The sequence below is a fragment of the Microcaecilia unicolor genome, chromosome 2, assembly GCF_901765095.1.
Source record: "Microcaecilia unicolor chromosome 2, aMicUni1.1, whole genome shotgun sequence".
Lineage (NCBI taxonomy): Eukaryota > Metazoa > Chordata > Amphibia > Gymnophiona > Siphonopidae > Microcaecilia > Microcaecilia unicolor.
In genome coordinates, this window is record NC_044032.1 from 507,908,444 (window position 1) to 507,925,723 (window position 17,280).

Consider the following 17,280-nt stretch of genomic DNA (forward strand, 5'->3'; position numbering starts at 1 on the left):
CTTTGCAATCAAAGACTCTAAATCTGGCCACTAGATGTTACTCTTAAACAACAGTCATGAATCCCTCCCCTCTGGGGATTGTGAATGAAAATGTCAAAGCATCTTCCAGTTTCAGCTACCCAGGAAGCAGAAATCTTGATTTGGAGATCAAATTGAGGACCTTTTATATGGGACTGCTGCTCCCAAAATATGTAAATTTATCATCAAACAAATAACCATAACAACATTTTCATGAAACCTATTTTTAATTTACATACAAAAGTCAGTTAGGATCAAACTGTGACATCTGACAAATATCCACTGTACCATAAAAGGAATCCAAAACAATGAGTAAAAACAAAAGAAACAACAGAACTTATAAATAACATTATATGAACAAAACAGGCTAGGATAATCTCATTTTGTTTGGCAACTTATCTGTCACTTTACTGCAAGATACAGTGGGCTAGAACAGAGGACTGGGCTAAAAAGTGCAAACTGTTGCACAACTGTTCACAAGCACAAATTTGAAATAGATTTTTTTGTCTTAAGATTTAACTACTTACGACTTCCGAAGAGGAAAATTCTTAAAGAAAGTCCGTGGGCATTTAAAAAAAAAAAAAAAAATCTCTCTTTTGTTTTGGTTTGCAAAAAAAATTTAATGACTTGGCAAACGTTGCTTGGGAAAAGTTTTTCCATATGTAATTTCTTCCGCGGAATTTTTCACATTCCAGAAGTTGCAGAAAATTAAGGCCCAATAAACTAATTAGAAATGGGAATTAGAAATGGGGTTGCTGTTTGCAACAACAACCTAGGAAATGTCAATGAAATATCTTATGTCGTTTGCATGTTGCTACCAAACAAGAATGAGCAGAAAACCACATTTTGTGTTTTGTTGTTTGCTGATAATAGTGTGCACTCTTTGGAAAGAGTGCATTCTATGTGGAAAAAGAGCAAACTAGTGTACATGCACGCCCTATTGGGAAAAATGTGTGCCTTCTTTCCACACAGTGCACAATATTACTGGCAACTAGCAAAATGATAAAATGGCCAAGACAAATGGAAAAAATAAATTCCTGTAAACAACAAAGAAAATTATAAGAAACAATAAGTTTTGGTTGCCCATCCTTAGTACTAACTTATAAAAATATCTGTAAGTTTTCTACCCATTTCTGTGTAAAGCAAGAAAAGAGGCTGAAATGAGCTCTTGGTTCATTTACATCCTTAGCTAAACTTTGCAAGAATTTTACACATGCTACCACAGCCAGGAACTTTGCATACTCCGTACTCGCTCCTGCTCAGTGGGCTGCCTGCTGCAAAATAGCACCAATAACCCCAAGTAGTAGTCTCTCATTACTACTGCTAAGGCTCCTCCCCCATCACACCCTGGACTCCTTGAGTCAGAGTGCTGGGAAGGGGGGTGGCAGTGACCGGACCTTTGACACCTATGCTTTAAGAGGCAGGGCTTTGCGTGGAAGAGGGTTTCATATCTCTAACCTCATGTTGGGGTTGGGGGGATTGTCAGATCCACTGTGCCACCAGGGAACTGAAGTCCCTTTCCTGGGAGTGAGTCCAGGGGACCTCCAACTCAGGCTGGGGATCATTTAAATTCTGCTGCGTCACTGAAGAGAGGGTTTTTTTCCCCCTTCTTTTTGCTACTTGGAAAAGCTAACCTTCTTGGGCTATAGATCATTTTTTCAATGAAAACAGGCCTGTGAAGCCTTTACAAGTGCACTTGTTTTTGCCTTTTTATGCATTAATGAGCTGCTTTGTATGATTCTGCATTGCAGCAGATCATTAATGTCAAAATTATATAAACTTCCATGCTCAAAGGGGAATTTGCACAATAGTGTACTACTGCAAAGGCACTTTTGCTAAGTGACTTTGCAAAAGTGCACTTCACTTGATAAATACCACAAAACGTCTGACTTGGGCATTTTTGTGCTTTTCCAGGCGTGTTGTACTATTTTGCATGGGAAGTGCACTTCTATGAAGTCACTTCGCATTTTAATACATAGGTCCCTAAAATTAAAGGCAAAATGTGCTATTTTAAAACTGTGCAAGTTCTTTCAGGCTTTTTCCTCTTTTTCCCTGCATACTTTTTCTTGAAGCTTTAATACTGTACTATTATCCTATATGCAAAGAACAGGAGAAAATAATGGAAAATCAGACCCAATGTGGATTATGACATTTTAAAAGATTTAGGGCCCTGTTCACTAAGCCACGCGTTAATGTTTTTAGCGTGTGCTAACCGTATAGATACCCATAATATTCCTATGGGCGTCTACATAATTAGCAAGCGCACCTTAGTAAACAGGGCCCTTAGACATTTGTTCTGACTGAAAAACAAACATGACAAATGTAAAAATTCTGACTGTGCCAGATAGCATTTTACAATAAAAGCATATAGATATTTATTTTTAAAAAACCCTCCACAACAAAATACTGAAGCTGTACAGTAATTTGAAAATGTATGATCAAAAATATTTACAAAACCAAACCAGTCTTCCAGAATGGACACTTACTGAAAAATACCAGCCATTCAGCAAAACTGTTGATGTATATTTCCATCAGGTTCTAAACACACACACTTTTTGGTTTTACCTAAACTAGTGGTAATACTTAATTGAGGCCAGCCCTATACTGACATGCAAGCAGATTGTGATAACAAATCAGTTTAGCTTCCATTTTCTATGCTACTGGTAAGCAGAAACTGAATAAAACACCTTTCTAGGCTAATTCATTTTGTTTGAACATATGCAAGGGAATGTGTTTATACTGTTTTATGCTAATTAATTCTGGGCCAAAGGAAGAACAATGGAACAAGCTATGGATTTTAATAGCTTGAAGAGCTTTAACTTTCTTCTACTAAACTGAACTTTTTGAATAAATCCTCATTAAATAAATAATGTGTTTACCATCAAATAGAATCAAATATGGACTGTAACCTATTTTACATATTTATATACACTACATACCAAAATCTCTTCTTGGTGCTGAATTTTTGCAACAGTATATCATAGCATGCTCAGTTTAAGAGCTGAAACATAGAGAACTTAACAACAGGTAGAGCACAGAACCTTTTTTCTTTATCTTAAGGTGTGCTAAATACATAACTTTACATAAAACAGTCTGTGAAATTTTTAAAAACGTAAGTGTTGCTATTTCAGCACAAATCAAAATTTCTATATAAATCTCTAGTTTCTTTTCTTAAAATATATATATGCCTTTTTTATCACACCAAGCAATTATTATTTATATGTTAAAGAAAGTAAAATATTATTGTCGCCTTGCTCTTTTTGTCTGTGTTTCATCTGTTGGCTGCTGGCCTCGGGTACGCACCACTGGTGGACTGGCCTCTCTTTTTCGCTTATTTGCTGATAGCTGTGTCTTTGACCTGAATCGCCATAAAAACAATCATAAAAATGATTTCAATTATATAAAGAAACATTATTTTACAACTTTAATGATTTTTTTTTTTTTAGAAAAATGTTTTGCTTTTTCCATGTGAGCAAAGACTGACACTATGGAAATGATACCTTTTGGATTGCCTGCTCTATTGTACCCATTTCCTTATTCTGTCCTGAAGATTCAATTGTTCTTCAACAATACTAACACCTTTATGCAGACATGGGTCATTTTGTATGTAAATAAATAAATAAATAAATAATGTTTATTTGATATACCACCTTTACATAGACATTAATTGCTCTGAAAAATAAGACTCAAACCCCAGGTCATGTCCAATCAGATGGGTACAGTGGCTACAGAAAGCACCTTTCTAAAATGTTCACTTATTTTGCTTTATAGTTTGTACCAGGCATCCACATCATCTCCTCCACATCAGCCAAGTGAAAATATATATTCTGAGTGGGACTCAGGTGGGGCCAACTTATGGATGATTTCAGAAGGGGAAGGGACATCCATGTCCAAAAAGATGGATGTCTGTATTTAGACATTCTCCACTGCAGGGAGTTATGGAAGTCACAATAGGTATTTTTCTGTCCCTTGAGGGCTCAAAATTAAAAAATAAAATAAAGATTACAAGGAGCTGCAGTGGGATTTGCACCATGTCCTCTGGTAATCTGCCCTAGTTCCTAGCCAGCTGCTCTAACCATTAGGCTACTCCTCCACACAGACATGTGTGGCCATTTTTTGATATGGATGTCCCTATGCTGCCACAAAAACGCCCACATTCCTCATTTTGCCTGTTCATAGTTTGGACAATTCAGTTTGTAAAAAGGATGTTCATGGTGGAAGAGGCCAGCACTTGGACGTCCATGTCTCATGTATTTTTGAAAAGGCTGTATGTCAGCAGATTTGTTCTAAAATACATGAGAGACATCCATATGTGATGTACTAACATGGACGTCCTTTTTCCCCGAGTTGGATGTCCTTTCCAAAATCTGCCTTTAAGTGTCCAGCCCTGTGCACTCCTGAAGTAATCCTAAATACTTTAAACTCTAGTGTCCCAATTACCTTTGAAAGCACATATTAAGAGCTTGATTTTAGAACAGGACATGTATATAAGGTGGTGCCTATAACAGCTACATAAGCATCTATGTAGTTAGTGGGGTTCCTCAGGGGTCCGTGCTAGGACCGCTGCTTTTTAATATATTTATAAATGATTTAGAGATGGGAGTAACTAGTGAGGTAATTAAATTTGCTGATGACACAAAGTTATTCAAAGTCGTTAAATCACGACAGGATTGTGAAAAATTACAAGAGGACCTTACGAGACTGGGAGACTGGGCGGCTAAATGGCAGATGATGTTTAATGTGAGCAAGTGCAAGGTGATGCATGTGGGAAAAAAGAACCCGAATTATAGCTACGTCATGCAAGGTTCCACGTTAGGAGTTACGGACCAAGAAAGAGATCTGGGTGTCGTCGTCGATAACACACTGAAACCTTCTGCTCAGTGTGCTGCTGCGGCTAAGAAAGCGAATAGAATGTTGGGTATTATTAGGAAAGGTATGGAAAACAGGTGTGAGGATGTTATAATGCCGTTGTATCGCTCCATGGTGCGACCGCACCTTGAGTATTGTGTTCAATTCTGGTCGCCGCATCTCAAGAAAGATATAGTAGAATTGGAAAAGGTGCAGCGAAGGGCGACTAAAATGATAGCGGGGATGGGACGACTTCCCTATGAAGAAAGACTAAGGAGGCTAGGGCTATACAGCTTGGAGAAGAGACGGCTGAGGGGAGACATGATAGAGGTATATAAAATAATAAGTGGAGTGGAACAGGTGGATGTGAAGCTTCTGTTCACGCTTTCCAAAAATACTAGGACTAGGGGGCATGCGATGAAACTACAGTGTAGTAAATTTAAAACAAATCGGAGAAAAGTTTTCTTCACCCAACGTGTAATTAAACTCTGGAATTCGTTGCCGGAGAAAGTGGTGAAGGCGGTTAGCTTAGCAGAGTTTAAAAAGGGGTTGGACGGTTTCCTAAAGGACAAGTCCATAAACCGCTACTAAACGGACTTGGAAAGATCCAAGATTCCAGGAATAACATGTGTGGAATGTTTGTACGTTTGGGAAGCTTGCCAGGTGCCCTTGGCCTGGATTGGCCGCTGTCGTGGACAGGATGCTGGGCTCGATGGACCCTTGGTCTTTTCCCAGTGTGGCATTACTTATGTACTTATATGTGCCTCTATAAGACAAAGCGAATGCTACATACCTGTAGAAGGTATTCTCCGAGGACAGCAGGCTGATTGTTCTCACTGATGGGTGACGTCCACGGCAGCCCCTCCAATCGGAAACTTCACTAGCAAAGTCCTTTGCTAGCCCTCGCGCGCCCGCGCGCACCGCGCATGCGCGGCCGTCTTCCCGCCCGAAACCGGCTCGAGCCGGCCAGTCCAGTATGTAGCAAGACAATACACTTCAAGGGAAGACACAACTCCAAAGGGGAGGCGGGCGGGTTTGTGAGAACAATCAGCCTGCTGTCCTCGGAGAATACCTTCTACAGGTATGTAGCATTCGCTTTCTCCGAGGACAAGCAGGCTGCTTGTTCTCACTGATGGGGTATCCCTAGCCCCCAGGCTCACTCAAAACAACAACCATGGTCAATTGGGCCTCGCAACGGCGAGGACATAACTGAGATTGACCTAAAAAATTTACCAACTAACTGAGAGTGTAGCCTGGAACAGAACAAACAGGGCCCTCGGGGGGTGGAGTTGGATCCTAAAGCCCAAACAGGTTCTGAAGAACTGACTGCCCGAACCGACTGTCGCGTCGGGTATCCTGCTGCAGGCAGTAATGAGATGTGAATGTGTGGACAGATGACCACGTCGCAGCTTTGCAAATTTCTTCAATGGAGGCTGACTTCAAGTGGGCTACCGACGCAGCCATGGCTCTAACATTATGAGCCGTGACATGACCCTCAAGAGCCAGCCCCGCCTGGGCGTAAGTGAAGGAAATGCAATCTGCTAGCCAATTGGATATGGTGCGTTTCCCTACAGCCACTCCCCTCCTATTGGGGTGAAAAGAAACAAACAATTGGGCGGACTGTCTGGTGGGCTGTGTCCGCTCCAGGTAGAAGGCCAATGCTCTCTTGCAGTCCAATGTGTGCAGCTGACGTTCAGCAGGGCAGGAATGAGGACGGGGAAAGAATGTTGGCAAGACAATTGACTGGTTCAGATGGAACTCCGACACGACCTTTGGCAGAAACTTAGGGTGAGTGCGGAGGACTACTCTGTTGTGATGAAATTTGGTGTAAGGGGCCTGGGCTACCAGGGCCTGAAGCTCACTGACTCTACGAGCCGAAGTAACTGCCACCAAGAAAATGACCTTCCAGGTCAAGTACTTCGGATGGCAGGAATTCAGTGGCTCAAAAGGAGGTTTCATCAGCTGGGTGAGAACGACATTGAGATCCCATGACACTGTAGGAGGCTTGACAGGGGGCTTTGACAAAAGCAAACCTCTCATGAAGCGAACAACTAAAGGCTGTCCTGAGATCGGCTTACCTTCCACTTGGTAATGGTATGCACTGATTGCACTAAGGTGAACCCTTACGGAGTTGGTCTTGAGACCAGACTCAGACAAGTGCAGAAGGTATTCAAGCAGGGTCTGTGTAGGACAAGAGCGAGGATCTAGGGCCTTGCTGTCACACCAGACGGCAAACCTCCTCCAATGAAAGAAGTAACTTCTCTTAGTGGAGTCTTTCCTGGAAGCAAGCAAGATGCGGGAGACACCCTCTGGCAGACCCAAAGAGGCAAAGTCTACGCCCTCAACATCCAGGCCGTGAGAGCCAGGGACTGGAGGTTGGGATGCAGAAGAGCCCCGTCGTCCTGCGTGATGAGGGTCGGAAAACACTCCAATCTCCACGGTTCTTCGGAGGATAACTCCAGAAGAAGAGGGAACCAGATCTGACGCGGCCAAAAGGGAGCAATCAGAATCATGGTGCCTCGGTCTTGCTTGAGTTTCAACAAAGTCTTCCCCACCAGAGGTATGGGAGGATAAGCATACAGCAGACCTTCCCCCCAATCCAGGAGGAAGGCATCCGACGCCAGTCTGCCGTGGGCCTGAAGCCTGGAACAGAACTGAGGGACCTTGTGGTTCACTTGAGATGCGAAGAGATCCACCAGGGGGGTGCCCCACGCCTGGAAGATCTGTCGCACCACACGGGAATTGAGCGACCACTCGTGAGGATGCATAATCCTGCTCAACCTGTCGGCCAGACTGTTGTTTACGCCTGCCAGATATGTGGCTTGGAGCACCATGCCCTGACGGCGAGCCCAGAGCCACATGCTGACGGCTTCCTGACACAGGGGGCGAGATCCGGTGCCCCCCTGCTTGTTGACATAGTACATGGCAACCTGATTGTCTGTCTGAATTTGGATAATTTGGTGGGACAGCCGATCTCTGAAAGCCTTCAGAGCGTTCCAGATCGCTCGCAACTCCAGAAGATTGATCTGTAGATCGCGTTCCTGGAGGGACCAACTTCCTTGGGTGTGAAGCCCATCGACATGAGCTCCCCATCCCAGGAGAGACGCATCCGTGGTCAGGACTTTTTGTGGCTGAGGAATTTGGAAGGGACGTCCCAGAGTCAAATTGGAGCAAATCGTCCACCAAAACAGGGATGCGAGAAAACTCGTGGACAGGTGGATCACGTCCTCTAGACCCCCAGCGGCCTGATACCACTGGGAGGCTAGGGTCCATTGAGCAGATCTCATGTGAAGGCGGGCCATGGGAGTCACATGAACTGTGGAGGCCATGTGGCCCAGCAATCTCAACATCTGCCGAGCTGTGATCTGCTGGGACGCTCGCACCCGCGAGACGAGGGACAACAAGTTGTTGGCTCTCGTTTCTGGGAGATAGGCGCGAGCCGTCCGAGAATCCAGCAGGGCTCCGATGAATTCGAGTTTCTGCACTGGGAGAAGATGGGACTTTGGGTAATTTATCACAAACCCCAGTAGCTCCAGGAGGCGAATAGTCATCTGCATGGACTGCAGGGCTCCTGCCTCGGATGTGTTCTTCACCAGCCAATCGTCGAGATATGGGAACACGTGCACCCCCAGCCTGCGAAGCGCCGCTGCTACCACAGCGAGGCACTTTGTGAACACCCTGGGTGCAGAGGCGAGCCCAAAGGGTAGCACACAGTACTGGAAGTGGCGTGTGCCCAGCTGAAATCGCAGATACTGTCTGTGAGCTGGCAGTATCGGGATGTGTGTATAGGCATCCTTCAAGTCCAGAGAGCATAGCCAATCGTTTTGCTGAATCATGGGGAGAAGGGTGCCCAGGGAAAGCATCCTGAACTTTTCTTTTACGAGATACTTGTTCAGGGCCCTTAGGTCTAGGATGGGACGCATCCCCCCTGTTTTCTTTTCCACAAGGAAGTACCTGGAATAGAATCCCAGCCCTTCTTGCCCGGATGGCACGGGCTCGACCGCATTGGCGCTGAGAAGGGCGGAGAGTTCCTCTGCAAGTACCTGCTTGTGCTGGAAGCTGTAAGACTGAGCTCCCGGTGGACAATTTGGAGGTTTTGAGGCCAAATTGAGGGTGTATCCTTGCCGGACTATTTGGAGAACCCACTGATCGGAGGTTATGAGAGGCCACCTTTGGTGAAAAGCTTTCAACCTCCCTCCGACTGGCAGGTCGCCCGGCACTGACACTTGGATGTCGGCTATGCTCTGCTGGAGCCAGTCAAAAGCTCGCCCCTTGCTTTTGCTGGGGAGCCGCGGGGCCTTGCTGAGGCGCACGCTGCTGACGAGAGCGAGCGCGCTGGGGCTTAGCCTGGGCCGCAGGCTGTCGGGAAGGAGGATTGTACCTACGCTTACCAGAAGTATAGGGAACAGTCTTCCTTCCCCCGAAAAATCGTCTACCTGTAGAGGTAGAAGCTGAAGGCTGCCGGCGGGCGAATTTGTCGAATGCGGTGTCCCGCTGGTGGAGAGACTCTACCACCTGTTCGACTTTTTCGCCAAAAATGTTATCCGCACGGCAAGGCGAGTCCGCAATCCGCTGCTGGATTCTATTCTCCAGGTCGGCGGCACGCAGCCATGAGAGCCTGCGCATCACCACACCTTGAGCAGCGGCCCTGGACGCAACATCAAAAGTGTCATAAACTTCTCTGGCCAGGAATTTTCTGCACGCCTTCAGCTGCCTGACCACCTCCTGAAAAGGCTTGGCTTGCTCAGGGGGAAGAGCATCAACCAAGCCCGCCAACTGCCGCACATTGTTCCGCATGTGGATGCTCGTGTAGAGCTGGTAAGACTGGATCTTGGACACGAGCATAGAGGAATGGTAGGCCTTCCTCCCAAAGGAGTCTAAGGTTCTAGAGTCTTTGCCCGGGGGCGCCGAAGCATGCTCTCTAGAACTCTTAGCCTTCTTTAGGGCCAGATCCACAACTCCAGAGTCGTGAGGCAACTGGGTGCGCATCAGCTCTGGGTCCCCATGGATCCGGTACTGGGACTCGATCTTCTTGGGGATGTGGGGATTAGTTAGAGGTTTCGTCCAGTTCGCAAGCAATGTCTTTTTTAGGACATGATGCAAGGGAACAGTGGACGCTTCCTTAGGTGGAGAAGGATAGTCCAGGAGCTCAAACATTTCAGCCCTGGGCTCGTCCTCCACAACCACCGGGAAGGGGATGGCCGTGGACATCTCCCGGACAAAGGAAGCAAAAGACAGACTCTCAGGAGGAGAAAGCTGTCTTTCAGGAGAGGGAGTGGGATCAGAAGGAAGACCCTCAGACTCCTCGTCAGAGAAATATCTGGGATCTTCTTCTTCTTCCCACGAGGCCTCACCCTCGGTGTCAGACACAAGTTCACGGACCTGCGTCTGCAACCGGGCCCGGCTCGACTCCGTGGAGCCACGTCCACGATGGGGGCGTCGAGAGGTAGACTCCCTCGCCCGCATCGGCGAAGCTCCCTCCACCGACGTAGTCGGGGAGCCCTCCTGGGAGGTGGCCGCAGTCGGCACCGCACGCGGTACCGACGTCGGGGACCTCACCCCGGGCGATGGGCCAGCCGGCGCCACGCTCGACGGTACCGGAGGCGCAAGCACCGCCGGTACCGGAGGGGTAGGGCGCAACAGCTCCCCCAGAATCTCTGGGAGAACGGCCCGGAGGCTCTCGTTCAGAGCGGCTGCAGAGAAAGGCATGGAGGTCGATGCAGGCGTCGACGTCAGTACCTGTTCCGGGCGTGGAGGCTGTTCCGGGCTGTCCAGAGCGGAGCGCATCGACACCTCCTGAACAGAGGGTGAGCGGTCCTCTCGGTGCCGATGCCTGCTGGGTGCCGACTCCCTCGGCGACCCAGAGCTCTCGGTGCCGACGCGGGGAGGGGACCGGTGTCGATGCTTCTTCGACTTCTTCCGAAGCATGTCACCGGAGCTCCCCGGCACCGACGAGGAGGACGTCGAATCCACCCGTCGCTTCCTCGGGGCCGAGACCGAAGAGGGTCGATCTCGGGGGGGCTGTACCGCAGGAGCCCTCAGGGTAGGAGGAGACCCACCCGAGGGCTCACCGCCACCAGCAGGGGAATGGACAGCCCTCACCTGCACTCCACCCGATGCACCACCGTCCGACGACATCAGCAGACGAGGTCCTGGTACCACCGACGTCGATGCAGCTATCCGATGTCTCGGCGCCGATGCAGAGGCCCGATGCCTCGATGCGCTCGATGCAAGGGCGGCCGAGGAAGATGGTCTGGACGCTGACGACGTCGATGCACTCGAAGATCCCGGTGCCGATGCCGACGAAGAGCCCGAGAACAACACGTTCCACTGGGCTAGTCTCGCTACCTGAGTCCGCCTTTGAAGCAGGGAACACAGACTGCAGTTCTGAGGGCGGTGCTCGGCCCCCAGACACTGAAGACACGACGAGTGTCGATCAGTGAGCGAGATAACCCGGGCGCACTGGGTGCACTTCTTGAAGCCGCTGGAAGGCTTCGATGTCATGGGCGGAAAAATCACGCCGGCGAAATCAAAAGCCGAAATGGCGAAAATTGAAGCACCAAAATTTAGAGGGAGAAAAATCTCGACCGAGGCCAAAAAGAGGCCTACCCCGACGACGAAAGAAAACTTACCGGGGCAAAAAGCTGGAAGTACGGGGAGGATTGACACGAAACCCGGTGGAGGGTTTCCGGAGCACTTCCCGACTTTAGAAAAGCTTTTCCGAAGAAAAAACACGCTCAAACAACAATTTGGACGCGCGAGGTCAACTTTCCGGGGCCCGACACGGCGAAACACGACCGTACCGAGTGCGGACAAAAGAAGACTGGCCGGCTCGAGCCGGTTTCGGGCGGGAAGACGGCCGCGCATGCGCGGTGCGCGCGAGGGCTAGCAAAGGACTTTGCTAGTGAAGTTTCCGATTGGAGGGGCTGCCGTGGACGTCACCCATCAGTGAGAACAAGCAGCCTGCTTGTCCTCGGAGAAAGATACTTACCTGTAGCAGATGTTTTCCAAGGACAGCAGGATACACAGTCTTACATGTAAGTGACATCATCCACTGGAGCTCTCACAAGGCAATTGCTCTCCTGCTTGTTTAACACAGTTTTTGAGAATGATGCACTATGCATGTGCATGCTTTCCAGCCTGCTACTGTTGTAAAGGACATGGCCAGTTGAGTATGTAACTTAGAGAATATAACTTCAAAGGGGAGGAGGGAGTGTATGTGAGCTCATGTATCCTGCTGTCCTCGGAAAAAATGAAGATACTTACTTGTAGCAGGTATTCTCCATGGACAGCAAGCCATTCATTCTCACATGTGGGTGATGCCATTCATGTAACCCAGTGCGGAACTTAAACAGGCTAGTATAGCATTAAGAACATGCACAAGGTCCCCAATGCGCATGTGCAAGTGCCTTCCTGTCCACCGCAAGAGCATAGGACCATCAGTACAACAACATAGCATGGAAAACAATTCCAAGGGGAGGTAGGAGGGTCTGTGTGAATAAATGGCCTGCTGTCCTCGAAGAACACCTGCTACAGTATCTTTGCCTTCTCCGATGACAAGCAGGCCATATTCTCACGTGGGTTTAAAGGAGGAATTGTAGGATATTCATAGGCAGAATAAAAATATTAAAAAAGCAAACTTTTTATCAACTAGTCTCCATACTCTTTCCCCCCTAGTTTTAAAACTTTAACTTTGTACTTCAGCATTAACAGATAGCATCTAGCAGGCACAGCGGGGTCTAGGTTCAGTCTTAGGGAGAAAAAAAAAAAGAGAGAAAAGCAAGCATTATTAACTAGTTTCTGTAGTGTACAACCCTTTTCCCATAGTTTTAAACAAATTTTCTCTAGAGGTAGACACTTTTCCCATAGTTTTAAACTGAAACTTTTACTAGAGGTAGAAACACAGCCAAACAACATTACAAAGGATTGTAGCAAGGCTCACATTTTGTTCTAAAAGACATTTTCTGTTCTCTGGCTGCTGGAGAAGAGAGGTAGCACTGCCACTGACCTTAATTAGGTGTTAATTAAGGTCTGAGGAAGTATAATATTTGCAAAGGTTATTAAGGGCAATCTGATTACCGAGTTAGCTTGAAAGGGTCTGTTTGAAGCAGTCCCCTTAGACTCAAATCTATATAAAGAGGAAAGGTCCCCCTTAACTTTCTTTCTGAGAAGCTCTGAGAGAAGAGGATATTTCTCTGGTAAGTGAACATTATTTTGCTCTGTGCTTTGGAAACTTAAAGATTGGGGTTTAAATGAGGAATTGTAGGTTATTGATAGGCTGGACAAAAATATAAAAAAGCAAACTTTATTAACTAGTTTCCATACTCTTTCCCCCCTAGTTTTAAAACTTGAACTTTGTACTACAGTATTAACAGATTGAACTAGGCCCTGCTGTGCCTGCTAGAGTCTATCGTCAATCCCACCCACCTTCCCCAACTCCCACCCACCCCTAGCACAACTCTTATTCTAATTAGAATAACAAGGGAGCAGTGCCCCTACAGAGTTGTAATTATATTTCATTACTTTCTATGAAGAAAACACTGAATAAATCACACATTATACCATATATGCTAAAGACTTTTTTTTACATTAGACTAATATCATTAATACCTTAAAAAGTTTTAAATTATTGAAAAACTAAAAAAAAAAAAAAAAACCTAACATGGGGACAGCAGTCCAGCAGCGAGAGGGCTGCTATCCAGTCTTCATTGAGTGTCACATGTATGATCATCTCCCAGTTGGTGAGCAGTTATATGTGCCCGATGCAAAGAGCTCCTAGCTCTCACAGAATGGGTCCGTTCTCTTGAGGCTAGAGTAGCAGAATTGGAGGAGCTGAGGGAGACAGAGAGTTACATAGATGAGACCCTGGAGGAGAGAGGTCTCCTAGAAGGAGAGCATCAGCCTGGTGAAGTAGGAAGTACTCCTGTAGCCAGGAACTGACCACCAGGGGATGCACTATCCTCTCGTACCAAGGATATGTCTAATAGAACTTCTGCACAGAAGGAAAGGGTTAGAACAGTTGTTGCAGTTGGTGATTTCATCATTAGGCATGTAGACAGCAGGGTGGTTGGTGGACACGAGGATCGCCTGGTCACTTGTCTGCCTGGTGCGAAGGTTGTGGACCTTATGCGTCACCTAGACACGATCTTAGATAGTGTTGGGGAGGAGTCGGCTGTCTTCGTACATGTGGGTAGCAATGACAAAGAAAAATGTGGGAGGGAGGTTCTGGAAGCCAAATTTAGGTTTTTAGGTAGAAAGCTAAGTCCAGATTCTCTAGGGTAGCATTTTCAGAGATGTTCCCCATTCTGAGCGCACGACCCAACAGGCAGACAGAGCTCCGAAGTCTCAATGCGTGGTTGAGACAATGGTGCAGGGATGAGGGATTCAGATTTGTTAGGAACTGGGCAACATTTTGGGAAAGGGAAAGACTGTTCTGAAAGGATGTTCTACTACACCTTAACCAGGATGGAACTAAGCTGCTGGCGCTAGCATTTAAAAAGGAGATAGAGCAGCTTTTAAACTAGAATGGGGGGGGGGGGGGGGGGGGGGGGGAGCCGACAGTCGCCCAGGAGTGCATGGCTCGGTTTGGAGAATCCTTTAAGCATACTATTGAAACAGGACATTTAGGGAATCCCAGTAGAGAAGATTCAACAATGCTGAAAGTAAGCCAGGTGTGCTTAATGAGAGAGCAGGATAACGGATGCCCATTATCCCCTTCAACTTCTAAGCAGCTTGTAGATCAAAGGAAAAAACACAATTTGAAGTGCCTCTATACAAATGCTAGAAGCCTAAAAAATAAGATGGGAGAGTTAGGAGTATACAGTACTAAATGATGAGGTAGATATAATAGGCATCTCAGAGACTTGGTGGAAAGAGGACAATCAATGGGACACTGTGTTAACAGGTTACAAATTGTATCGCAATGATAGAGAGGATCAAAGTGGAGGAGGGGGTTGCGCTATAGGTTAAAAAGGAAATTGATTCAAATAAAATAAACATTCCACATGAAACAGATAGCAGCATGGAATCATTATGGATAGAAATTTCATGTGTGAAGGGAAGGAGTATTCTTGTAGGGCTGTCTGCTGGGACAGAACAAACAGACAAAGAAATGTTTACAGAGATTAGTAAGCTGGCAAATTGGGCAACACTATAATAATGGGTGATTTCAATTACTCTGATATTGACTGGATAAATTTTACATCACGGAATGCCAGGGAGATTTGAGCTACTACTTGGGATGAACCTGCAAAGGAAACCTACTGTAGCCGTATTTAATTTTCTAAAAGGAGACTATAATAAAATGAGGAAAATGGTTAAAAAGCAATTAAAAGGATCGGTTGCTAAGGTTAGGACACTAAATCAGGCGTGGACGTTATTCAAAAATACTATCTTAGGAGCACAGTCAAGATGCATTACATGTATTTGCAAAGGTGGAAAGAAAACAACAGCCAGCATGGTTAAATGGTGAAGTAAAAGAGGCTATTACAGCCAAAAGATTGTCCTTCAAAGAATGGAAAAAGGATCCAAATGAAGAAAATGAGGAGTGGCCTAGTGGTTAGGGTGGTGGACTTTGGTCCTGGGGAACTGAGGAACTGAGTTCGATTCCCACTTCAGGCACAGGCAGCTCCTTGTGACTCTGGGCAAGTCACTTAACCCTCCATTGCCCCATGTAAGCCGCATTGAGTCTGCCATGAGTGGGAAAGCGCGGGGTACAAATGTAACAAAAAAAAAAAAAATAGAAGCAACATAAGCACTGGCAAGTCAGATGCAAAGCATTAATAAAGAAGGCTAAACTAAAAAAGAATATGAAAAGAAACTTGTTGCAGAGTATAAAACTCACAGTAACAACTTTTTCAGGTACATCAGAACTCAGGTATGAAATTGCTGATCTGCTGTTAGTAATATTAAAATCATCCGTTGTACCTGAAGATTGGAGGGTGGCCAATGTGACACCGATTTTTAAAAAGGGTTCGAGGAGTGATCCGTGAAATTACAGACCTCACATCAGAGCCGGGCAAAACAATAGAAACTATTATAAAGGATAAAATTACAGCACACATAGTCAGCATGGGTTCACCTGAAGGAAGTCTTGTCCCACCAATTTGCTTCATTTCTTTGAAGGCATGAATAAACGTGGATAAATGTGAGCAGGCTGATGTAGCATATCTAGATTTTCAGAAAGCTTTTGATAAAGTTCCTCATAAGAGACTCCTGAAAAAATTAAAGATTCATGGATAGGAGCCAAGGTTTTGGTGTAGATTAGGAATTGGTTATTGGACAGAAAACAGAGAGTAGGGTTAAATGGTCATTTCTGTCAATGAAGGAGGGTGAACAGTGGAGAGCTACAGGGATCTGTATTGGGACCAGTGCTGTTTAACATATATATAAATGATATAGAAATCAAAATGAGTGAGGTGATTCAATTTGCAGATGATACAAAACCCCCATACCCAAAGATGCAAAGAAAAGTGCTGGTGAACTAACTAACTACAGACCAGTAGCATCCGTTCCCTTAATAACCAAATTAACGGAAGGGTTGGTGACCAAACAACTTACAAACTATTTAGATAAATTCTCAATACTTCACGATTCTCAGTCAGGATTTCGGTCTAACCACAGTACCGAAACAGTATTAGTCACTCTCATGACTAAATTCAAACAAACGATTGCAACTGGTAAGAACATACTACTTTTACAATTTGACATGTCAAGCGCTTTCGACATGGTTGACCATGGAATTTTATTACACATCCTTGAATACTTCGGAATCGGAAGCAACGTCCTCAATTGGTTCAAGGGATTCCTAACCACAAGATCATACCAAGTGACATCTAACTCGACTATTTCAGCCGCATGGGTACCTGAATGCGGAGTACCACAAGGATCCCCCCTCTCGCCGACTCTATTCAACTTAATGATGATACCCTTGGCAAATTTACTATCAAATCAAAACCTTAATCCATACATATATGCAGACGACGTAACGATCTACATCCCATTCAAACAAGACCTAAAAGAAATTTCCAATGACATCAACCAAAGTCTCCATATCATGCATTCTTGGGCGGACGCATTTCGGCTGAAACTCAATGCAGAAAAAACCCAGTGCCTAATACTCACCTTTCAACACAACAAGAAAGAATTCACCGCCATTAACACACCAACTCTAAACCTTCCTATTTCAGACACCCTAAAAATTCTTGGAGTCACCATTGATCGACACCTAACACAAGAGAATCACGCGAAAAACACAACCAAGAAGATGTTCCACTCAATGTGGAAATTAAAAAGAATAAGACCTTTCTTCCCAAGGACTGTTTTCCGTAACCTGGTACAATCAATAGTGCTCAGTCATCTAGACTATTGTAACGCACTATATGCCGGCTGCAAAGAACAAATAATCAAGAAACT

General features: G+C 45.8%; 1 protein-coding gene across 1 annotated transcript in view; it reads right to left on the reverse strand.

Annotated features, from left to right (window-relative positions):
* Positions 1–248: 248 nt before the first annotated feature.
* BOD1L1 (biorientation of chromosomes in cell division 1 like 1) overlaps positions 249–17,280 on the reverse strand; it is a 441,813-nt gene continuing 424,781 nt past the window's right edge. Inside the window, exon 23 of the mRNA XM_030191194.1 lies at positions 249–3,376. Within this exon, the coding sequence (XP_030047054.1) occupies positions 3,259–3,376 (118 nt within the window). The 3' untranslated portion in view covers positions 249–3,258. The remainder of the gene's footprint in view (positions 3,377–17,280) is intronic.